The sequence below is a fragment of the Mesoplodon densirostris genome, chromosome 18 (assembly GCF_025265405.1).
Source record: "Mesoplodon densirostris isolate mMesDen1 chromosome 18, mMesDen1 primary haplotype, whole genome shotgun sequence".
Lineage (NCBI taxonomy): Eukaryota > Metazoa > Chordata > Mammalia > Artiodactyla > Ziphiidae > Mesoplodon > Mesoplodon densirostris.
Genome location: NC_082678.1, coordinates 15,386,338 through 15,412,113, shown reverse-complemented (window position 1 = coordinate 15,412,113; position 25,776 = coordinate 15,386,338). Strand labels below are relative to the sequence as shown.

The following is a 25,776-nucleotide window of genomic DNA, read 5'->3' as shown; positions in this document are numbered from 1 at the left end:
CAGTGACACGCACTCCTTTCCTGGTGCTGGAGGTCACTGGTGAGCTCACCTGTGCAGTCTGCACTCCAGACCACTGCCTACGCAGAAGGACGCCCTCAGAGGGAAGTATTCTAATTGCTCCTACTGCCCAAGAGCCAGGCTGCTTTCCAAAAAGTCTGCACCTACTGACGCCACCATCACACCCCCCACACCTTCACCAACATCAGGGTTAACGGTTATGAAAACATAACACTTCTGAATCACCCCCAAGGATACACATTTCCGTGGATGTTTGCATTTCTTTGTTACCTTACTTGACAGCATCTCAATTAGGTTAAGTTTCTCAGGTGTCTTACCTTCTGGCTTGTTTCCTGCTTGCCCCTCCCTGAATCACCGATGGTGCCCTGTGCACAACCCCTCCTCAGCTGTGACCAGTGGGCTCACTAGTCCAGAGGAAGCCTGGCTGGTGAATCCTTCCTCCCGGTTATCTGCCCAGGGTGCCATCCTGCCCCTCTGCATCTGGGCACACAGACCAAGGCCAACCCAGAGAAAAGTATTTATGGTCTCAACTCCCCCACCTGCCATCCAAAAGAAATGGGATTGGGTACCAATCTGGTTAAGTGTGGAGAGGCCAGGCAGCTTACCACTTCCATTTCACCATCCTAAAGATCAAAAAAGAGTGAAATGACTGCCCAAGATCATACAGGCAGCAGGTTACTAGAAAAGCTGGGGGCAAACAAAAATTAGAAATACAAATTAGAGTTTATGGGAAAAGTTTTAAATGTTTAATGAAAAAGACTTAAAGCAATGCATTATTTACATGTGGGTAAGAAAAGGTGGCAGAATCTCCAAAGTTTGTCCTGGGGGGGCTTTGAGAAGAGAATTCACATAAACCCCATTAAAGAGAAACTGCCCCTAAATATTTCCAAATTGATACAAAATAGGTGAACAGGCTCCAGCAAGCAGATTGTTCAAATCAGATCAGCAACTGAAAGAGAAGATAAACAAGAAGGAATAATACAAAGTGAAAATTTGTAAATTTAACTAAAGGCTCACAAAAGACTTCTCAAAAACAAAAGAAAAAAAAGAGGGAAAAACCTCAAGTGCCCCAAACCAGGAACCAGGAAGCTCTCTCTAAAACAATCACAAATACGGATTTATTGTCTTACCGTTCATGGGCATCTCATCAATCTGAGTGGAATAGTACTGCTCAATGTCTCTGAGGATTCGGATGTCATCATTCTTCACAAAATTAATGGCCACGCCCTTTCGGCCATATCGACCTGATCGCCCAATTCTTCAACAATAAAGCAAAATCACTTCAGTAAACATAGCAAAAAAGGTTTCAGTAAATCCATTAACAAGAGTGAAACCAAAGAAAAGCTTGTGCTGCCTACCTGTGTATGTACAGCTCTCTGTTGTTGGGCAGGTCGTAATTAATGATGAGGGACACCTGGGGCACATCCAGCCCCCGGGCCCAGACGTCTGTAGAAATGAGCACTCGGCTGCACAAAGAAAGGCATTTGAGACAATCACCTTAGCATAAAAGGGTCAGACCGGCTACGAACACATCAGGGCCCCTCACACTGGCCCCTCTGCAGGCTGAAGCACAAGGGACAGCACCAGAAAGCCCCGTTCAGAAGGTGCGTTTGGTATATTTCATTACTTAGGTCATGTGTGCTGATTAAAAAAAAAAAAAATTGGCTATCTTTTACATTACTACATTTAATTTGTTTAGAGCCAGTCCCATACCAATAATTGGGAAGGACATTTTACTTTTGTCTAGCAAAAACTCAAGTACAGCAGCCTCACTGATTTTGGTGCAGTGTTTACAGTATCTTCAAATTAGAAATGCAACTCACACCTCTCTGTCCTTCACACAGGACAGAATCTGACACACCACAGACCCACACTACACAATGCTGAGGCCACCAGCCCACCAAGCACCGGAGTGGCTGGTCTGAAATTAGATTGTCTTATGGTGTAAAATTCACACTGGATTTGAATACTTAGTACAAAAAAATTGCAAAAAACCTCATTAATATTTTTAATGTTGATTACATGTTGAAGTGATATGATATATTGGGTTAAATGATATATGTTTACTTGAATTATATTTCTATTGGACATCGCTGGTCTAGAAGCATTCAAAGTCTGAAGGGACAGCAGAACAGGAGAAAATAATCCTGCCAGATAATCACATATAACTGGAGCCCTAGAGGAAGGAAGAGGAAAGAATGGGGCCAGAGCACCAACAGAGGGGTAAAGCCAAGAGTCACAGAAGTGCCAAACGGAAGGAGTAAGACTGAATCACACATGGACCCATCAGCATGAAACCACAGAAACAAAACACAAACAAAACAGACCTAAGAAGCAGCCTGCAGAGAAGACACTGTTTTACATGAGCAGCAGCAGGTGACATCCCCACAGGACCGACACAACCAAGAAACACCAAATACAGAGGGCCGCCTGCACTAGGCCACTTCATGTAAGGGATGAGAATGTCTGCAGAGTTTGGTGTCCACAGGACTTCTGGGACTGATCCCGCCTGGATTGCCTCCTTCAACACATCAGAAGGAGGTGTTTCAAGATGAAGCAGACATTTCCAAAGAAACTAAAACACATATTTTGTTACCAGCAGACCCAAACTAAATACAGAAAGACATTCTTCAAGCACAAGGAAATGCAGCCCTGGGACTTCCCTGATGGTCTAGTGGGTAAGACTCTGCACTCTCAATGCAGAGGGCCCAAGTTTGATCCCTGGTCAGGGAACTAGATCCTGCATGCATGCCGCAACTAAAGGTCCCACGTGCCGCAACTAAGACCTGGTGCAGCCAAAATAAATAAACAAATATGTATATATATGTATATATTAAAAAAGAAAGAAATGCATCCCTGATGGAAGCTCAGAGATAAAGGAAAGACAGAAGAGTAACAAGTATGGTCAATATGCAGCATTCATTATATGAATTATGTAAGTTTCATTATATAAAGCAAAAATTTCTTGTTGAGGTTGAAATATATGTAAATTAAAACACATGACAACAGTGACAGAAGTCTGGGGCGGGGGTCACTGAAGTCAGCGTTTCAAGTTCTCTGTGCTCTCAGGGGAGATGGTAAAAGTACCAAGCGACCACAGCTGCTGATGACTCTTCAGGGTGACCACTAAATAACATAAATAAACATTTTCCAAAATAAAAAGTGGGGAAAAGGAATAACAACAACAAAAAATCCAAACTAAAGAAAGAAGAAAGAACCACAGAAGAGAAATGACAAGTAAGATATAAGATGGTCAATTTAAAACCAAATCATCAGTATTTACATTAAACGAAACTAGACTAAATGTTCCAGTTAGAAGACAATTATGGGCTTCCCTTGTGGCGTAGTGGTTAAGAATCCGCCTGCCAATGCAGGGGACACAAGTTCGAGCTCTGGTCCAGGAAGATCCCACAGCAGGCAGAACAACTAAGCCCGTGCACCACAACTACTGAGCCTGCGCTCTAGAGCCCATGAGCCACAACTACTGAGCCCACGTGCCACAACTACTGAAGCCCACAGGCCTAGAGCCCATACTCCACAACAAGAGAAGACACCACAATGAGAAGCCCGCGCGCCGCAACAAAGAGTAGCCCCCGCTCACTGCAACTAGAGAAAGCCCCCACACAGCAATGGAGACCCAATGCAGCCAAAAATAAATAAAATAAATTTTTAAAAAAGAGCAATTATCATTAGATTAAAAGAAAAGGAAAAATAAAACCCAACTATATGCTGGTTACATGAAATCCATCTAAAGCTTAAGTCTACAAACCAGAGGTGAAGGAAGAAAGGTGGTACACTAAGGAGACACCAAGCGTTCAGAGCTGGTGCTGCTGGTCAGACAGAGCAGGATTCAGGACAAAAGCCCTAGTAGAGAAGGGCAGACGCTTCCACAGCAAAAGCTAAATCCTCCAGAAATCTAGTAATTCTGAACTTGTACACTCAGGTCTCTGGACCCATAACGAAGAACGGACAGAACCCCCAAGAGGAAAACCAGCACTCTAAACACTGATGAAACAAGACTTAAGGGAAAAAGGGTAAGGATGCAGTTTTGAGAAATACAGCTAGCAACTGAAATCCAACACCATGCAGCACCCATCTTGTCCAAGCACAGAGAACATTTGTAAGATGACCCCGTGCTGGGCCACAAAGCAAGTCTGAATACACACTGAGGGGATGAAATCACACAAAGCGGGTTCTCTGGCCACAGTGGGATTAAGCTAAAACCAATACAAAAAGATAAACAGAAAATCTCCATTTATTTGGAAACAGAAAAATACACTTCTAAATAAGGCAACCGACCTACGTAGTTAAGGCTAGTTCTCATCTCAGCCTCATCTCACACCAGCAGTGGCCGCCCTGCTCACCAGCAAGTTGGTGACCTGCCCGAGCTCAGCTGTTGGGGGGAAAACTCGGGTAACACCCTGTAAATGCTGGCCCACAGCACCAGCACCAGGACCACAGCAGAGAGCTCAGCCAACCCACCTGGCGCCAGACCGGAACTCCTTCATGATGGACTCACGCTCCTTCTGGGGCATGTCCCCGTGCATGGATGACACGGTGAAGTTGGCTTCCCTCATCTTCTCCGTCAGCCAGTCAACCTACAGATGGAATCAACAGATGCTGCCATAAGCTCACAAACCAGAGACTGTATACAGGATTTCATGTCAGTTACCTGCAGAACCAATTCGAATATTCATAAACAAGTGCTCTTAAAACTCAGGCTAGGGACTTCCCTAGTGGCGCAGTGGTTAAGAACCCGCCTGCCAATGCAGGGGACACAGGTTTGAGCCCTGGTCTGGGAAGATCCCACGTGTCACGGAGCAACTAAGCCCGTGCGCCACAACTCCTGAGCCTGCAAGCCACAACTCCTGAGCCTGTGTGCTGCAACTACCAAAGTCCGTGTGCTTAGAGCCCTTGCTCCGCAACAAGAGAAGCCACCACAATGAGAAGCCTGCGCACCACAACGAAGAGTAGCCCCGGCTCGCCACAACCAGAGAAAGTCCATGCGCAACAGCAAAGACCCAGCACAGCCACAAAAAATATATATATATATATATATATATATAAAAACAAAACTTAGGCTAATCCTCACTGGCTGTGTAGAAAACTTAATTTTGCCCAGCAAATATTGGGGCAAAAATTCTCTTAAAAGACAATATGTCACTGTTCTCATCTGAAATTTAAGTTCGAATCTTTTTTGGAATGTGGTCCAAATCTTCTTCCTATTCCAAGGAGAGCCGCCAGGGTTCTCAGCTCTGCCGGCACATCAGCATCACCTGGGAGCTCAAAGAACGTGTGTCCGGGCCCCACCTGAACCAATGACCCGGAGCCTTCAGTCAAGGGACCAGATCAACACCTGGCACACGTTCCCTGGATACACCTGCTTGTCCGCTCATCGTCCAGGGTGACACTGAGCTAAAGGGCAGAGCCCAGTGGCTGCCCGAAGAGACCACATACCCAGAGCCTAAAGCACATAATTCTGGTCCTCAACAGAAAATACCTGACCTAAGTTCTATGAAAACCGATCTTTGGTTTTCGCCACAGGACATTAAAGAGCCAGGATAGCCACACACCTTCCTCTTGGTGTTACAGAAGATAACAGCCTGAGTGATGGTCAGCGTGTCATAGAGGTCACACAGCGTGTCGAACTTCCACTCTTCTCTCTCCACAGCCACAAAAAACTGCTTGATGCCTTCTAGAGTCAGTTCATCACTGGAGGACAAACACAATCCTGTCAACTCATCCTTCCAACCAAAACTTGAGGACGTGCGCAGACCAGGGGCTGTTCCAGGCACAGGCCCAACCCCCAGCGACCCAGGAGCCTGGGCATTAAACCCCTGCCCCTCCCCCCAGCCACATCCTCCTAGGAGTCGCCACTTCCACCGCACGGGCCCAAGCCCGGGATCAGTATGAACCTTTAACCACACCCTGTATATGGTTCTAAACAAAATGTTCGGCTGTTCAATAGTATACACATTTTACTGCCAATGGTAAATAATTCCATCGATAAGTAAATACTATCAGCAAATTTTTAAATTTGGAATTCCTGGATCAAAGGAGACTATATAAAAGCTGGCTTTTCAAATGAGAAAATTAAAAAGAACTTTCATGTTTTAAAACCCAAATACAACTATGCTATGTTTTAGTCCCACCTGAGAAGTAGGGCATCCTCACCGTTTCACCAAAATGCGGATAGGGTCGGTCATGAACTTGTTGGTCATCTCCAGGATCTCATGGGGCAGCGTGGCACTGATGAGCACCACCTGAGTGGCCGGGGGCAAGTACCTGTACACATCGTAGATCTGTTCTTTGAAACCTGGGATGAGGAATGAGACACACGGGGAATTTTTAAGGCTGCACACTTTGAAACAGAAGTTGCACATCAACTGTTCACATTTGACTGGACGCAGCACTGTGACTGTAAAGGTGCAACATTTCACACGGAATCTTCTTCCAGAGCTGGACCAAATTCTCGCATCCCCTCTCCTCTCCCTGGTGTGCTCTAGGGATCAGACCCCACCCAAGAGTCCTGGATGCCAACAAGTAAAAGCAACAGAAACCTGAGCCCTGAGCCCACAACCTCAGACCCCTGCAGGTAGTTTCACATCTCAGTTCCAGCTGCTGCTGCCCTGTGAGGGTATGCATCCACTGTGGCCAGATCTGCCACATTTTAAATAAATCCAGAGATCTAGATTTTTTGTTGTTGTTTTTTTTTTTGCGGTACGTGGGCCTCTCACTGTTGTGGCCTCTCCCGTTGCGGAGCACAGGCTCCAGATGCGCAGGCTCAGCGGCCATGGCTCACGGGCCCAGCCGCTCTGCGGCATGTGGGATCTTCCCAGACCAGGGCACGAACCCGTGTCCCCTGCACTGGCAGGCGAACTCTCAACCACTGCGCCACCAGGGAAGCCCGAGATCTAGATTTTCACCAAAAAAATCTCCACTTAAAAAAAAATCTCCCACAGATACTGACCCATGTTGTACACCTGAAAATGTTACATGTCAATTACACCTTAATTTAAAAACCTCCCAATTAAATAATGCAACTAGTTTACATTATTTCATATGGTATAGGCTGAATAAAACCTGCTGGCAAGCAGGACCTGGCCCTCGGGTCACCACACCACCACCTCTGCAGGACGCGTTAGGAGGCTGACGTGTGAGAAGGGGACAGGAAGCCGCGAGGTTCTGACTGTACAGATCAGGGGGCCAGAAGCTACATTTCCGACACATTCCCAGCTGACATAGATGCCACTGGTTCTGGAGACCTCACTTTGTAGTAACTGTACCTTTAACTTAGCTGAAGAGCAGAGCCTCCAGGTAAGGGGCCCAAGACAGAGGTGGGGTGGAGGGCTGCTCCAAGGGGTGGCATCAGCCTCTAGGCTCCTGAGAGAACTGCTCAAGAACCAGGGAACAGGAAAACGCTTGGGAAGAACCCCATGAGTTACTGGTGACTCCTGAGAAGCAAAATATTCCCTTCACACCAGGCGACCCCAATGTCTAAGGGGACGACCCATCCGACCCCCTGGTATGGAAGTAAGACTGGAGGGGGGTGTGCAGGGAGGGGAGGCGTGAAGACACTGTGAGGTACTGCCCGCAGCTGTTACTGAACCAAGGTAACAGCTGTCATTATGCATTTCCCAGTTGCTGTGCTAAGAGCACAACTGCTATGACTTACGGGTCCTCACATATTTGTCCTCATACGTTTTGGGAGAAATACATGAAATACACCCCAATTCTAGAAATTTATCTTGAAAAATAACCGATACAAGAGTAAAAACAACCTGGACAACCAATCAAAAACAACTAGTGAAATAAATTATGGAACATCCAAACCACAAAATACCCTACTGCCATGTAACAAGATTTATTCAGCTATCTGTTCCACCCCTTCCCCACCACCAGGCGTCTCTGCACCAAATCCCAGCTCCACGCCTCAGCCATCTGTGCTCACCCACCACACAACGAGCAGTACCCCATCAGTTTGGCTGAAATGCTGCTGTTCTGGTTGTCATCAGTCTTACAAACCACTACCATAAAAAAATCAGAGTTTTATATTCCTAAGTGCACCCAGGGCATAACTGTTTTCCACAAAGAACATACTACTTATACTGAGTTCATTAGCTCCACATTTCAATTTTACACGGTGAAAATTTAAGAATTTTACATCAATAGAAAATGAATTCTTTTGTTACTCATACCTTTATTCAACATTTCATCAGCCTCATCCAAAACCAACATCTTGATAGCACGTGTCCTCAAACTTCTGCGACGAATCATATCTATAAAATCAGATTTCGAAATAAGCAGACCTCAGGCTGTAGTAAAGAGCCAGCCATTTCAACCAGTTTCCACAGCATTTCAGGGACCTTCCCTCTACTTCTTACAAGTTACTCAAATGCAAAAATCCACTATGTAGCATATCAAATTGAAAATTGTCCTCTATTGTTTAAGCACTTTTTATAGACAAAAGCAATTACCAAAGACACGCCCAGGTGTGCCAGCGACAACATGCTGTCCATAATCCAGTTTCCTGATGTCCTCCCCCACGTTGGTGCCCCCAATGCAGGCATGGCACTGGACGTTCATGTAGTCACCCAAAGCAAGCAGGCCCTGAATTAAAACACAGATTCATGTTCAAGGTCTGCCCCAAGACTGCTATGAGTCTGAAACATCCGAGTTCCCCCAAAATGAAGATTGTTTCTATTCTAGTTTAAGATGACCACTGGGTATTGTTTATGCCATTATTTCTATCATAAAACTACAGAGAGCCCAAGTCTCCTCCTTCCACTCTTTTCTGCGCCAGAATGAAGTCAGTTTTACTGTTTTCTCATTACAAAAGCAGTATGTATTTACAGAAAAATAAGAAAATATATAAAATTCATAATCCTATCCACCCACAGATGCTATTAACATCTTAATAGATACACTTCCAAAATGTTTATACTATAAAAACAAAATAATTACAATTATTTTTAATTTTTTTGGAAGAGAATTACAATTCTAAGATTGCAAAAAACTATTGGAATCCCACAAGCTACACTAACAATGACTTCATACAAACCAGTAACTCATATAATATGTGATTTATCACAAAATGTTAGGAATCAGGGGGAAAAAATCTGACAGAACAGAAAAACCGCATTAGATTAAGTCAACAGTTGGCTTGAACAGCGTGGGGGTTAGGGAGGGAGGTTAGGTATGCCGGCCTACCTACCGACTGCAGACACCCCTCAACCTCAGCTTAGTCAGATATCCACACAGAATTTACAATCAGCCCTCCCTAACCTTGGATCCAACCAACTTCGCATCATGTAGTGTTGAAGTACATATTCATTTTTTAAAACCTGCATATAAATAGATCCATGCAGTTCTAACCCATGCTGTTTAGGGTCAACTGTACTTGCAAATACGACAGTGCCATCTTTAACTGTCTTACCTTCTGGATCTGTACAGCTAACTCTCTCGTTGGAGCCAAGATCAAAGCTTGGGTTTCACGAACCTGGTAAAATAATTTGTCGGAAAATAGAGAATCTCAGTATCTTCACGGTAGACTGCACTAATTCAGACTCAGATCTATTTTGAATATTATCTCAAGTTAACCACACATCTGATTTCAGGTAAGCGAACCTGAATGTTACTTAAATTGCATATCCAGTGATAATGGGTATACCGGTCAGAATTCTTGTTTACAGACAAGAATTTCCACTAGTTAAAAAAATCTCCCAGTTTACAGACATAGAGAACAAACTTATGGTTACCAAAGGGGAAAGGGTGGAGGGAGGGATAAATTAGGAGTTTGCGATTAAAATATACACACTACTATGTAAAAAAAAAGATAACCAAAAAGGACCTACTGTATAGCACAGGGAACTAGATATATCTGAATCACTTTGCTATACACCTGAAACTAACACAGCACTGTAAATCAACTAAATTTCAATAAAAATTTTAAAAAAGACTCTCAGTTTAAATAAAGAATTTATGACAGGATATTAGCTCAGATATTAGTGTGCACTTAAGATTCTCTTTAAAAATGTGTTTAATCAGTATAACTAGAGATATTTAAGAACTGTACTTCTTGAACACTGTAGTTACAGAAGGTAAAGGAAGTATTTCCTAGGATTAAAGAGAAGTTTAAGATTACCTGAATATCCAAACACTGGAGGACAGAAATACTGAAGGTGGCTGTTTTGCCTGTACCAGACTGAGATCTAGTAAAGAAAACACAGATAAATGGGATTTAGAGTGATGGGCTACATGCCACTGCTCCCATTCATGTAACCCCTGCTCCAGCAGTGCTCTGAGGAGATGAGCTGAAGAAGCACTGGGCAGCTTCTTCCAAGTTGATTCCCCCACACCCCCTGACCAATATCTTAACTGCAAGGTGGTGGGACTCAGGCATAACGTCACAACTTTTAAATCACAGGTGATAAGGACAGTAAACGTGGCCTTTGCATCAGGGGGTGATAGAGCTGCAGAATCTATAGAATGAGTGTTAGAGGTGGCAAAAAAAAAGATTCCCCTTTATATAATTCTTTTCTACGGTTTCAGACTTTTTTTTTTTTTTGTAAATGAGTCTTTAAAAATTAGGCAAATAGGGAATAATACTATTAAAAGAGTATTATATACAATTCCATATGCCAAATAATAGGTTAAGTAAAGTTGGCTAAAAAAAAAAAAAAAAAAAAGAAAGCTTTCTAGAGTGGAGGATGCAAAACTAAAAACAAACAGCCCATAGCTGAAGTCAAGGCAAGAGCTGGTAACGGCATCTGAATGAAGAAGCACTGACCTACACGCTGCTGTGCTAACCAGCACCTGACTCCCCCTCTGCATGAGCAGACTTACTGTGCAATGACATCTCTCCCTTTAATTATCTGCTTAATAGCTCGTTGCTGGATTGCTGATGGTTTTTCAAAACCTGTAAATTAAAACAGAAAAAATGAGCTCTAACCACTAGGACAGCATACTTGCAACCATACACTGGAGCTCCTTGTGCAGAGGATGTTATCTTTTTAAAATCCGCCACCCCCTCCTAACCCAATGTCCAACATACTAAGCTCTCAAGAAACAGCTGCTGAATGAAGTAGGCTGAAGTGGATTTTTATACTAACATACATCTTATTTATACAGACACAATCTCTAAGGAACACTGTTGCAAAATACAGACACCCCAGTTAGGTTAAAAAAATGGTGGTTACTCCTGGAGAATGGGGTGAGGGAGGCTCACATTTTACTTCAATTACTTGTGTGTTGTTTGACTATATTACAATAACCTGCACTAATGGGGTTTTTTTTTTATTACTTTTTAAGTTAAAAAAAGGAATATAAACCCATCAGTGCTGTAGTCACCACTCCCCACCAGCAGTAAGTCTGCAGGTTGTTTGTTATCACCTACAACCCCATTTCATCTACTCCTCCTGCCTTGATGCAGCTACATGAACTACAACACCACCCCTCTACTGTCCAAGTAAACAAACAAAACTTTACGTACAAATAATGTACTTTAATTAATTTTTGGTAGTCTTTTAAAATGTAGTACAATTTCCCATCTAACACAAAAGCAAATATAATAGATGATTTAAACCCCTCAGGATGACCCAGCAAGTAGATAGGAAACTAAACACAGTATTTTAGGGCAGGGACGTCCCGGCTGTCAAGAGGCAGGCAGGGCTGTCGGCCACACTACGAGGGCCAGCTGCAGTGGTTCTTCACCTCCCATTCCCTCCGTACCTTCTCTGTGTTAGACTATCATGACATCATGAACTGCTGAATAAAAAAGATGTGGGTCCCAGTCCCAGGCATTAAGCACAGATGCTGATCACGCCCATCTACATCCCCAACCCGACCTCTTCCCAACTGCCTCCTTGACATCTCCTACTGGATGGTTTACAGGTCCCTCAAGCTCTCCTCATTCAAGAAGACCTCCCTCGAGTGCTCCCCGCCGGAGGAGAGGGCATCATCACCTGCCCAGTTACTCAAACATCCAGGACTTTCATCTCCTGCTCACATTCTACCCATCAGCAAAGCCTGTTAGTACTCCATCTCCACCACAATACCATCATCACTCCCCTGGACTGGAGCAAAAGCCTCCTAACATCTCCCTGCTTCCTCTCCTGCCTCACCTCCCCCCATATCCAGACACCCAGGACCACCTCTGTGACTGTAAATCTGATCCCATCATTTCCCTGCCTGAAACCCTCCAATGGCCTCCCACTGCACTTAGAAATAAAATTCAAACTCTATCACCTCGCACCATGCTTTCCAAGATCTGCGCCCCCCCCCCCCCAAACTCGCCCCTAGGCTCCCAGGACAGGGAGATTCTTTTTGTTCCTGGAATGCATAAGGCTCCCGGCTGCAGGGCCCTGGCACCAGCTGCCCAGTTCTACCATAATCTTCTCATAACGGGTTCCTTAGCCCAGATCTCAGCTCAAATGCCAGCCCCTCCTGGGAGCCCCCTTACCTATGTGCTCTACTATCTTAACTCTCTCCTCCCACCAATCACGCTTGATTCCGTTATCCCGCTTTATTTTCTTCGTAGCCATTACCACTGACTATATAATCCTCCCAAACATAACAAGCTCCGTAAGGCCTGCCTCGTTCACTACTAAGCCGCCAGTGCCTAGAGCCGCGCACGTTCCTAGCACCTGGCAGGTGCAAGACAATCATCCGCTGAATGAGTGACTCCGGGCTGCAAGGAAGACCCTGCAGCCCTCGCGGGACCCTGCAGCTCTCGCGGGATCCAGCACGGCGCCCCGCCGGGAGAACAACACCCGAACCGGCCGACACAAACAGGGGTGGGAACACGTGCTGGGTGCAGGGGTCGCCCGTCAGGGCCCCCGGGCTCGGCCTCAACCCTGACCCCCAGCCCCGGGGCGGCCGCACTCCCAGTCTCGGGAACCACCCCCGGCCGGGCCGCCCCCCTCCCCGCGGGCACCCCAGCCCGCGGCCCAAGCTCACCGACCGTAAGCGTAGATGCCGCGCAGCAGGTCCTCCCGCAGGCCCATGGTGTCGAACGTGGGGGTCACGTCCACCTCCTCACTGGTCTCGAATTCCACTTTGGTCATGTCTTCCTCTTTGAGCAGCCGCTTCCGCGCCGAGCCCGAGGTCGCCATTGTGGCCGTACCCGCCATGATTCCGAGCAGGCTGAGAGCCAAGCTCTCGCCTCAGAAGAAAGCGGAAGCACGGCCCCGCGCCGCCGCTGCCGGAACTGACGTCATAGCGCGCGCTTGCGTGCGTGCGTACGAGCGTGCGTCGGGGCCAAGCCTCAGAAGGGGCGGGGAGCTCCTGGTCACGTGAAAGGGGAAAGGGCACCTAATGCTGGGAACGGGGCGGTGCTGCGGCTCTTGCGCGGGAGGGGCTGCCGCGGGATCTCGCCGAACCGAGCTCCGCCCACCCCTACAAAAGGTGCGGAGGCGGCAGGGCGCAGCGGCTCGTACTGGGTGTGGTACTCCCGGCCTGGATTTCTGGCTGATGTAGTCCTTTCCAGTTACCGGATCCTCCGCGCGGGACGCGGACCGCGCCAGGGCGCCCCTGCTCAGGGCGGGGTCTCCAGGCGGCCCTGCTTCGAGTGGGAACATGCTTCGGTGGGGACCCGCCCTGCTTCGGTGGGGACCCGCCACCCACTGGGCGCGGGTCCCCACCGGTACCCATTCCTTCATGTGTACGCATGTCCCGACGTTGTCGCCGGCCGGGGACGCCGGTAAACGCATTATTACTCGTTACCACTGCCGCCCAATGGAAATCCTCACTGCACATCGTCTGCTTTTGGAAAGTCTGGAATCTTTAACTGCTTGCTTGTCAGCTCTCACTTTGACACCCCCAGGCCGGTTTTTAACCCCCTAATGGAAAAGCCCCTACCCGGGGTCGAGTGTGTTGGGAGAGTAAGGGTCCTGCGACGGCCCCCGGCACCAGGACCCCCAGGACTGGCCGCGTGACCTTGGGCCGCGCCTTGCTGGACTGTGCGTCTGTCTGTTCATTAAGGCCCTGGATTCCGCGTGTCTGGCGGAGGTGCTGATAAATCCCGCCCTGCAGAAAAGATGACCCTGGAGGTTATGGCTTTCGGTTGCCCTGTAGAATATTTCCAGTTATGCCATGTTACCCTAAACTTCTTTAAGTGCCTCTAAAAATCCGGCTCCTCAACCACCGTCACCGCCTGACGAGCGTTCATCTGTGTTGTGTGAAAATAGCGTTTTTAACTTTGTGAAACTTACACTTGCCCAAGTGCAAGCTCTGTCCTTTCTCATTGTTTGCTTGCCTCGCATCACTGGGCACATCTTTAATCTCTTAACAGCCTCTTTCCAGGACTGCTTGAACGCTCTCCTGTTGTGAAGGTTAATTTAGTGAAAACTTTTAGGGATAATCATTTTATCCACTAAACCAGGCACACTTAGAATGCAGAGGTTTGCAGTATGTTGACAGCAAACAAGGAAATGGGGCGGTCTTACTTGCCCTGAAGCTCTTGCCCTGACTTTGGAATATGCCCAGACCTTACAAGATAATTGACCTGAGAAACATGCCTGAAAAGGATGCCAGTATCAGTCAAATATTTATAAATTTGAATTTCTTTCTTAGACTTTAAATAAAATGCAAATATAAGTTCTTATGTCCTCTCACTCCACAAAGAGTTATCCAGTACCCTCTCTGAAGTTGCCCACACTCCGTTTTGCAAGCTGTGCCCTAGGGCTGTGTTGTAAAACGCACACAGGTTTCAGACTTAGTATAAGAAAAGAATGTGAAAGACCTCATTAATAATTTTTGTACTGATCATGTGTTGAAATGTCCATATTTTAGATACACTGAGTTAAAATATGTCGTTTAAATTAATTTCACCCATTTCTTTTTACTTTTTAAAATATGGCTACTAGAAACATTTTAATTATATGTGGTATTCCTATTGGATGGTGCTGCTCTAGGTACTTAACAGCATGTGAAATAACCTTGCCAAGGGTATGGGGAAAGAGTAAACTGAAGATCGCTGACTTTATGAATCTGATATCAATGGGGAGGGGATGAAATTATTGCACTCTTCTACTAAGTTTGAAGAGGATGATTGCCTCTTTTGTACTTATCGAGAGATTTTTGATCTTATTCATGATCCCCCTGGACTTGTCTCTTGCCTTCACACATTTATATTTTATGCCATTTTCCTGGCAATGTCCCTTTTGCTCAATGTCTGAATACACATCTTAAAGCCCTCTTCCTTTTGTTTGGCGCCAATAACTTTTTAGACCAGAGTCCATGAAGATGACAAGAGTCAGGGGTGGGCGTGGGCATGCTATGTCAGGGAGCAAAGGTCTCAAGTGGAACTGGCAACCAAGCCAACTTGGCCTTAGTCCTCCTTGAGGTTCCTCTAATCAAAGGGGCTGACCCCTCCCCCAAGATAACGACAGAAGGGGCAGGTCCACCAGGAGGCCTCTTTGGGATGATAAGGAGTGTACCTGCACTCTTCCAGGAACTAGGAGCTGGCAGTGGGCACAATAGGTCATAGAGAGCCATGTTTTTATTACGCAGGAAAGAGGGCTCTGGGTAATTGCAACCAGGATAAGAACTCCTCTCAGGAGAAGAGGTTTTTCTCTTTTTTTCTCAAACATGGTGCCAATTTTCACAAGGGCTGTACAATGCTCACCAAAGGTCTCAGTGTCACTAAGATCCGAGATCCGAAATGCACTTTGCTTTTTTTTTTTTTTTTTTTCCTTTTTTGTGGCCTCACCAGGCAGCATGCAGGATCTTAGTTCCCCGACCAGGTATCGAAGCCAGGGCCCCCCCACCCCCCGCAGTGAGTGGACGCGCTGAGTCCTAACCACTGGACCACCAGGGAATTCCCTGAAACGCGCTTTGCTTTATCAACGGCAGGTGAGAATAACCTAGGCAGTCGTGTGTTGGAACATGCCTGGCTCTTCTCCCTATTTGTTGAAATACTTGTTCTGCGTAGCTATGTTATGCTGAACCTAAGCCTCCACAGTTGACCCTTGAGCAACATGGGGGTTGGGATGCCAACTCCCTGCATATTTGAAAATCCAGGTATAACCTTTGACTCCCCCAAAACTTAACTACTAATAGCCTACTGTTGACCGGAAGCCTTACCCATAACCTACAGTCGATTAACACATGTTGTATTTATATGTATTATACACTGTATTCTTACAATAAAGTAAGCTAGAGAAAAGAAAATGTCTGTTAAGAAAATCATAAGGAAGAGAAAATACATTTACAGTACTGTACTGTAATAATCGATACCCCAAGTTCACATTGTCTGTTTGAAACAGAGCAGGACACTATGGTCCTTCCCCTCTGTCCTCCACCTGCCTTTTGTCTGTGGTAAAACTTTAGCCAAAGAATAAGTTAAATCAGAGAAGTGGGAAAATGCAGAAACAAAGGAAAATTGTCCAAGACTAAATAATGATAGTTTAGTCATTAAGCAAAGTCAAGGACCTTTAGTTCCTCCTCAAGGGCTGTAGATAATATTCTGAGCCGTGTCCCGTGAGCTGTCTTATAGATGCTGAAGCCCCCACCAGGTGGAAGAAGTTAACTACATGATGACCAGACTGTAGCTGCCACAATCCTGAGACATGGCCTCAAGGAAGTGGGAACAAACCGACCATGGAACTGAAGATTAACTGTACTTAAAACTATCAAGAAGATGCTGGTCAGACCACCAATGACCAATTTCAAGATGATTGTCAGAGCTGACTGTGCTGCTTCTACATGTAGCCCCCTCCCTCTGCCTATAAAAGCTCTTGTCCCCTGATTGTCAGGTGGGGGGAGTTGGCCTTTGGACAGGTGTCTGCCTCCCCCCACCCGCCATTTGCAGCATCCAAAATAAAGCAAACTTTCCACCAACCTTGCCTCTTTATTGGCCATTGAGCGGCAAGCTGCCGGGCCCTGCTTTCAGTTACATGTTTACAAGATGAATCATCTGTCTCTCAGTACCTATATCAATATTGTCTTATATGATATAAAACACTGTAGATGTTACCCGCACAGTTCAAACTCCTGTTGTTCAAGTGTTGACTGTGACTAGGTTCATCAGTACCACTTTTTAAAATTCCATATATATACATTAGTATTTGTTTTTCTCTTTCTGGCTTACTTCACTCTGTATGACAGATTCTAGGTCTATCCACCTCACCACAAATAACTCAATTTCATTCCTTTTTAGGGCAGGAATAAAGATGCAGACGTAGAGAATGGACTTGAGGGCACGGTGGTGGGGGAAAGGGAAGCTGGGATGAAGTGAGAGAATAGCACTGATATATCTACACGACCAAATGTAAAATGGATGGCTAGCGGGAAGCTGCTGCATAGCACAAGGAGATCAACTCGATGCTGTGTGACTATCTAGAGGGATGAGATAGGGAGGGAGGGAGGGAGGCTCAAGAGGGAGGGGATATGGGGATATATATACATATGGCTGATACACTTTGTTGTACAGCAGAAACTAACAAAACACTGTAAAGCATTTATACTCCAATAAAGATGTGGGAAAAAAAGCTATCTCCTAGAAACTTCTGATCAGAAAAAAAAAAGTCAACTGTACTTACAAAGCAAGAATTGACAGCCCACGAGTTGTCAATACATAATTCCACTGCTTAAATGTCCAGATTAATGTTTCAATTTTTATCAGAAACCTCCATTGCAATTTCAATTAAGGAGTGCAGGCATATATCTTGTCTTAATCATTTTTACTGCTGGGAAAACTAACGCCCAGCCTGTTAAGATAAAAGTAACTTCCAGCGCAGCAACGGGTAGAAGCTGCCCCACTCTGAGTCCCCGAAAAAGTGTGTTTATATGGCTTACCATGCCTGCATCCTTTGTCCCAGGGCTCTGGGTCACCCAGGTGGACCTGCCTGTTACGTCTGGGCACAGCCCTCTGTCTCCTGCACCTCACTTCCCATGCTTTCCAAATCTGTGGGAGGGAGGTTATCTCTCCTGATTAGACTAATCTCGAGGAGGGCAGGCCCATGTCTGTTTTGTTCCCCAGCACTGCCCTAGTACAGCGTGGTGTGCCTGGGTGTCCAACGCAAGAGGGGAGGAGGAGCACAGGAACTCTCCCAGCTCACGCTGGAGTGGTGGGCAAGACAGGAACAGCTCAGCGGGTGGTACCTGAGGAGCTGCCCTGCCTCTTCCCTGAACCCTTATTGGACTCAGGGTGTACACAATCAAGTCAGCTCGTCTTGTCTGGGATGGGTAGAAGTTTGGGTGTAGTGCTGCTGGGCTGGGCTGGGCTGGGTTTCCATGAATCATCACCACAGGAGTTGATGTCCTGGATCCTAGGGGCTGTCCCCAAAGAGCGACTTCCTGCCAGAAACCTCACCTATCACCTGGTATTGAATGACAAACACTGTTCCTTTGTAGGCATAGCCACCTCTAACCCACCCAGCCAGGCAGGACACCTTACTAAATAAACATCACCAGATCCCACCCAGCTGGATCCGGGACTCCACACTGCTGGCATCTGACATTTTGGCCACAGATGTGCCTGGAGCATCTTCCTGGTGCAGGCACTGTTCCAGGGGCTGTATTGGGTGGCAAACAGGACAGACAGTGCTGTCCTCGTGGAGCTTGTGTTCCAGAGGAGGGCAATAAAATAACTGTAGGCTTTGTAATTTCTGTGATTCAGATCAAATGAGGCAAAGTGGCAGACTTAATGGGTTGCAGATTTACCAGGTGACTGGAGGAAATTTTCACGTGAATTGTGAGAAGAGGTGGCTGCGGTAACACCCCAGGTTCCAGGAAGAAGGCACAGGGAGTGTGGAGACCCCCAGGTGGACTGGGGATTGACACAATCAAGGGACAGAAAGCCAGCATGGTTGCAGCATCGAGAATGTCGGCCAGAGGGGGAGTGGGAGAAGGGGTGAACAGGGCCAGATCATAAAAGGTATTATAGACTGTGAAATAGAGTTTAAATGCATCATGGTTGCCATAGGAGCCACTTCAGGGTTGTCTTTCTTTGTGGGGAGAGGATTCATTCTGATAAACAGTTTGGGAAGATGACCTGGCTTATCACTTTTCACCCTTTTGGCTAAGATCAAGTGTAGAAAGATGACCTGGCTGCAGCAAGAGGTTGAAAGGTTGGTGTGAAGGGGCCAGAGAGGAGCTGGGAGCCCCATTGGAGAGGTGGTGGTGGCTTCTGGAGCTGATGCAGTGGAGATGGTGAGAGGAGGGCTCAGGAGACATTCTGGACAGGGCTGACACATGGGATAGAGGGGGCTGTTAGGGTTTAAAGGATGAAAATTGACTCCTGGGTTTCAGGTGTGAGCATCTGGGTGGTACCATCATGAGATGGGGGAAGCCATGGGCAGCAGTGTTGTGCTGGTTTGAGGGCAAAATCAACAGATCCAGCAAACGCATGTGCCCATGTGTTCATAGCCACAGGTCTCACAACAGCCAAAAGGTAGGAACAACCCAGTGTCCACCGACAGATGAATGGACAAACACAACGTGGACCACCCACACAATGGGACATTGTTCAGCCATTATCCTACACGAAAGAAACCAGACCTCCAAGGTCACATATGTATGATTCCATTGATGTGAAATGTCCAAAATAGGCAAGTCCATAGAGACAGAAAGCAGCTTAGTGGTTACCAGGGAATGGGGGGAGGGGCTGCTTGATGGGCACAGGTTTTCTTTTTGGAGTGACAAAAATATTTTGGAACTAGATAGAGGAGATGGTTGCACAGCATTGTGAATGTACTAAATGCCACTGAATTGTTCACTTTAAAATGGTTAATTTTATGTTATGTGAATTTCACCTCAATTAACAAACGTTTTTTTATAATAGATCTGTGCTTGAGCCCAGGATTTCTGGGCTGTAGCACGCTATGCTGATCAAGTGTCCGCACTAAGTTCAGCATCAATATGGTGACCTCCCGGGAGCGGGGGACCACCAGGTTGTCTAAGGAGTGGTGAACTGGCCCAGGTCAGAAACGGAGCAGGTCAAAACTCCCATGCTGATGAGTAGTGGGACTGCGCCTGTGAATAACCATTGCACTCCAGCCTGAGCAAATTTGCAAGACCCTGTCTCTTAAAAAAAAAGGAAAAAAAGGATCTGATTTCCCTGGGTTAAATTTGAGATGCCTAGGTATCCAAGGGGAGTTGTCAGGTAGTCAGTTGCATGTTCATATGTGAAAAGCAGTAGGGAATGACCGTTCTCACCTGTTCCTGTGGATATTGCTGCTTCCCGACTTCCCCTGGCCCACTCCCCGCTTTGGTGCAGGCCAGGGTGGGTGGGTGGGGGTCCGTGCTCCCATGCAGAGGCCAGAGAGCCACACCTCAGCCTGGAACCCTGTCCCCGGGTGCTCTCTGCTGCGAGTCTGAACTTTATTCCTACAGGGCTTTCCTGTAGCACCTGCATTTGCAAGTGGTGTTAGCATCTTGATCCCAAGGCAAACCCAGAACCCCCCACCAACTCCCTACATTTTATGGATAAGGTAGCACCCAGAGGCCCTCCACAGAGTGCCCAGGGCATTCACAATGACCGTCTATCGCTCACTCCTTGATCCTTTATTGATTGCTGCCAGGGGCCGTGCTGACCAGGTGGTGCTATCCTGGTGCCCCCTGGGGCTTGGGAGTTTCTCCAGGACATACTCTTCCCACTGAGCCCAGGTTACCAAAATGCTGCTTGATTGACCCTAGAATTGTGTACACAGCTATAGTCCCGTGTCATACAGAATAACTGTCAGTCGGGGTGCTCCTGAAGACCCAGTGGTGACTAAGAAACGGTTTTTGCCCTCAGAAAGCTCATGGACCTTGGGGGGCTGGGGCTTTCTCAACTCTGGTCCTATAACGCTCAGAATTTCTGTTCTTAACAGAGTCTTAGTGAGGCTCTGGCCCCCTCCTTTACCTGGAAGGACAGCATTTTGAGTTTTTTAAAACTATCTAGAACTTTCTATGCACCAGGCACAGAGAGAAGAGCTTTCCCACCATGAAGCAGGTGCCACTATTAGCCCCACTGGAGAAGTAAGAAAGCTGAGGCTTAGGGGTTTAAATAACCTGCCCCAGAGGGTAGCTGATGTGCAACAGGGCTGGGGCTCTGGTCCAAGAACTTGTTTTCTTATTTGAGTTCAGACCTGTGTTCTTACCTACTCTGCCCCGAGCGACCGCAGCCCCAACCCTCTCACTCACCAGGAGGAAGAGACTTGGGTTCTGGTTGCTGCTCCTCCATCAATTAGCTGTGTGACCTTGGGAACCTGCCTTTGTCAGGAGAATAATCCTTAAGGTCCTTCCTACTCATATAGGCCATGGAACAATGATTGTCCCTTCTTTCTTGAGTAGTATATGCATCAGTGGGAACCAGGCACCCAACCAATGCTTATTGATTCACCCAACTAGTATGCATGGAGCATCACTCTTCTCAGGGTGGGGACACAGCAGAAAACAAGAAAGGCAAGAATTCTTGTCCTCTGGAAGTTTCAGGGTTGTCATGGGGAGGCAGGCAAGAGACAGATAAATAATTAGAATATATAATACGTCAGGGAGCAGTGTGTCCAATAGAGAAAAATGAAATAGGGAAAGGGGGATGAGGAGCCATGTGGGAAGTCTACGATTTTATTTTATTTATTTATTTTTAAAAATGAGACCTTTTATTTATTTATTTATTTATTTATTTATTTTATTTTGGCTGCGTTGGGTCTTCATTGCTGTGCATGGGTTTTCTCTAGTTGCAGTGAGTGGGGGCTACTCTTCGTTGCAGTGCGAGGGCTTTTCATTGCGGTGGCTTCTTTTGTTGCGGAGCACCCTCTCTAGGCGCGCGGGCTTCAGCAGTTGTGGCTCACAGGCTCTAGAGCACAGGCTCAGTAGTTGTGGCGCACAGACTTAGTTGCTCCGCGGCATGTGGGATCTTCCCGGACCAGGGCTCGAACCCGTGCCCCCTGCATTGGCAGGCAGATTCTTAACCACTGCGCCACCAGGGAAGCCCAGTCCTATGATTTTAAATAGAATGGCTGGAAAGGCCTCTCTAGGAAGGTGGCCCTTGAGTGGAGTCCTGAAGGAGGTGAAGGAAAGAGCATTGCAGGCAGAGGCGAGTACAAAGGCGCTGGGACTAGCATCTGCCTGGCGCAGTCAAAGACTAGCAAGGAGGCCCCATATGTGGAGTGGGTAAATGCAAATGGGGTCAGGAAGTACCAGGAAATCAGAGTCTCACGTGTGGGGCATGGTTAGTCCTCGAGGATTTGTAGAGCAAAGGAAATGACATGACCTGACTCATCCTTTAGCAGGGAGGTCCTGTCTACTGTGTTGAGAACCTGCCTCGGGGGGCATGGAGAAAGCAGCTAGGAGGTCATTGCAGAGGTCTGCGTAGGTGCTGATCAGATCCCAGCAGTGCAAAGGGCGGGAGTGATCACATTCTAGATATATCTTAACATAGAAGAACCAAGACTTTCATTTAAATCTAAATAGTAATTATCAAATGTTGATTTTAGATGGATCTATTGGAACTATTTAGATACTTCCCAGAATTGCTCATGAGAACCAAAGAAGAGGTCCAGAATTTATCCTAAACTTCCTAGGACTTTTCTGAAGGATCTATGGGCTGACTGTTCACATAGAAGAGAAGATTCTATCCACTCCAAGATTTTCCATCATCTTCTCAATCACTGTCTTCTGTGGGTTGACCACATACACGGGCAGTTCTCGGAAGGTTCCTGCAGTTTTCACAAAGGCAAAACAAACCCTTCACAGCCGTCCTCCCTGCTGTGGGAAAATGTGTTGGCGTTTCACTGATGCGTGGAGGCTCAAGTGAGGCGCAGCTCCTGTGGGCAGGACCCAGACAGAAGTGCCTGTCAAACCTGCTTGTCTGTGGCTGCTCAGCCAAGACTGTGGCTGGTCAACCATCGCTTCTCAAGGACAAGGAAGGCAAGTAAACGGAGTCTGTCCCCAGGAGAGCAGGTCATCATACCCAGGGAGGGTGGATAGGCCAAGAATGGGGTCCAAGAGCTGTCTACAGGGGAATGAGAGGGGCTGGCTTCCTCCTTATAAGGCGTGGAGGTGGTGCCTGGTTTGGGTACGAGAGGAGAAAGCATCTTGTCCCATTTTGCTTGGTTAAATTACTTGAACATTCTCTGGCTGCTAAGTACCACCTTAAGACAGTATGGGCCATGCTGGGTGAAAGGAATGCTCTGTTTAGTACTCTTATCTCTGCATCGTTGCCCAGGACAAAAGAAAAGGAAGGAAGGTTTCTAAGTTCAGGTATAAAGTGAGTAAGACCAGCTGCCTCCTATCTGTGGTAAGGGCATAGCTGGACATTTACAACGGCACTTTGGTGCCGGATTTTAGCTGAGGGGTTCAAGGGAGCACCCCTTTTGTGCTTGGTGAACTTCTGCCTCACTCACCATATTTGTGGGTCATCAATTCCCTTAAGCTTCCTCTAACTCATTCTCCCTATTCTGGAGTACTGTGCATGCCTCCGTGTGTGTGTGTGTGTGTGTGTGTGTGTGTGTGTGTGTGTGTGTGTTCATTTATCCTTCTTCCCTACATCACAGGCAAGGGAAGGTCTCCGCCTTGGGCTTTGAGAAGAATGTTGACATGGGAAAGGGTCAGATAGGAGGACCCACGTCTTAGAGGCTCAGGGCTCTTATAATCTAAGCCTCCCTCTAGAATTGCTGTAGGGTGAAAAGAGCATTTTATAGAGTTCAAAATATCCTTAGGGATCTCTGGACTAAATTTTCTTTACTGTTAGGACTAACCCTTATTTACATTGGGGCTGAGTTGCAAAGAAACTCCCACATTTTAAATTCCCATTTGGGGACCTGTCTTGAGCTGCTTCACTGCATGAAGCAGGGACTAGCATGGCTTCTACTCAGCTACGCCCACTTATACTCAAACCCCGGTGTGGCTGACAGGTCCCAGGAGCCAGGGGTAGTTGGTTGAGGTTTAGAGAGTCCTAGAGAGACCTGTCTTCAGCTGTCCTGGTAAGGCAGCTCGTCGCTTCAGCTGGCCCTGATTTCCTGAGTTCACTTTGATGGAAGTGGGAGTCTGTGAACAGTCAGGTGTTCCTTGGGAGTCCTGTGATGCTATGGTAGGCGGGGGCAGGGGTGGCAGTCAGACTAGAAGGCGCTCCCAGGGCAGGCTGTCACCCCCTGTGACCCAGCCCAGGGAAGGCTTTCCAGCCAGTCCTGGTTGTCAGGGCATGCATGGAGACCTGGGCATCTGGAGCTCCCAGAATTTGAGCTGCAGGCTGGAGATGTGCTCCCTGACCCAGACCCTTGGCAGCTATATCATATAATACCAGACAGCATGCCAGGGTGTAAGCTAAAAATAAAAGTTAATATTCTGTGAGCCCAAGTTTTTGGGTCACTGTCTCCTTGGAGCCAACTAATCCAGGGCCATTGACCTAAGTCAAAGGAAGGCATTTAGGTCCACCGTTCAGGGCCAGTGTATTTATTTCCCATCTGTTTTTGAATCTTCAGGCTCAGGCTTGATGCATATTAAGGGGGATATTTTATGAGAGATTTGTGGGGAACACAGGGTTTTATAAATGTGCTCCCCTCTCCTTTATTAAGTGGAAGGTTAAGAAATCCCGTCCTGGGAGTCAGAAGCAATTCCCTTCTCCACTGATGCAGGACTGAGCCAATCAAGTCTTCTTCCCCCACGCCCCTGCCTTTTCCAGAATTTCCCCTCTTCAGCCAGCACCTGTCAACCTGGTCCGCTCCCACCATCTCTGTGCCCGGCACACATGAGGGTTGGCTCTTCCTCACAGGACTGAGGGAAAAGCAAGAGAGGGGATGCCTCTACTGGTCTCTGATAGTTGGGCACCCAAACCATGTCACCTGTGAGAGAGAAAGGGGGGCACGGTGAATAATCATGCTTGGACAGGAAGTATCCCAGGCGCTCTAAGACTGATGGGCACCTTATCTATGATGACTTCCCTCTCCATTTGATCAACTGAGTTAATTTGATTGTTTTCTGAAACAATGAGTTTATGGTTGTTATTGAACCCATGCTTGCTCATTCTAAAAAGTTTAATTAATAGAAAAAAAGAAAGCAACAGATTTCCTAAAATTCCAGCACCACAAATAATGAGTATTAGCATCAGGGAACAGCATTCCAGAATCTACCTGCTCTCTTTCTCTGTTTCTCTGTTTCTATCTCTCTGTGTTTCTCTCTCTATCTGTCTCTCTCCCACACATTCGAGTGCACACACAAACACATACACACATACTGAACAATAGACAGATGGACAGATTAGACGGATGGGTGGATAAATATATGGATTGAGGGACTGCTAGAGAGATAGATACACTAACATCATTCAACAAAAATGAGATCCACATGTTTTCAAAGTAAAATTTTAGCTTTACTTACATTTAAAATTAAATTATGATGAAACAGTTGAATGCAGTATAAGTGTTTCTCAACTCCAAGAACCATTACTTCCCTAAAAATCTCCTAACTAAGCTTAAGAGATTATGATAACCACGACAAGGCAGAGGCTTTATATAAAATCGACATGCCTCCGTTGAGACCTGGTTTTGTCACTGGCGGCCCCGAGCCCCTTGACACCACTGCACCCATTGCGGGGCTCGTCTGATATTATGACATTTCTCAAAGTTTGGGGGAAAAACTTGTTTATCTTTCCATTGTTCCTATTTTGTGGCTGCTGCCACTTCTTCTTCTTTTTTTTTTTTTTTTTTTATGTTTTGGCTCATTTTGCGAGGCACTGGGGAAGAGAGACTCTGTGAGTCTTCTTCATTCAGCCCCTTTCCCATTTGGACTGGTTCTATGTGTAGAATCTGACCCAGAACCTTTGAGCTGGATGTG

General features: G+C 46.6%; 1 protein-coding gene and 1 non-coding gene across 2 annotated transcripts; one reads left to right on the top strand and one right to left on the bottom strand.

Annotated features, from left to right (window-relative positions):
* Nucleotides 1–741: 741 nt before the first annotated feature.
* EIF4A3 (eukaryotic translation initiation factor 4A3) lies at nucleotides 742–13,204 on the bottom strand. The gene is made up of 12 exons (XM_060080705.1): nucleotides 12,980–13,204; nucleotides 10,864–10,936; nucleotides 10,163–10,229; nucleotides 9,455–9,517; nucleotides 8,496–8,628; nucleotides 8,217–8,297; nucleotides 6,193–6,334; nucleotides 5,592–5,730; nucleotides 4,501–4,616; nucleotides 1,377–1,484; nucleotides 1,149–1,276; nucleotides 742–967 (listed from the first exon to the last, which is right to left on the bottom strand). Exons 1-12 carry the CDS (start codon nucleotides 13,146–13,148, stop codon nucleotides 951–953), a joined length of 1,236 nt encoding a protein of 411 aa, XP_059936688.1. The 5' UTR covers nucleotides 13,149–13,204; the 3' UTR covers nucleotides 742–950.
* Nucleotides 2,679–2,751, top strand: TRNAE-CUC (transfer RNA glutamic acid (anticodon CUC)). The gene has a single exon. It is a non-coding gene; the product is annotated as a tRNA-Glu (tRNA).
* Nucleotides 13,205–25,776: the final 12,572 nt, after the last annotated feature.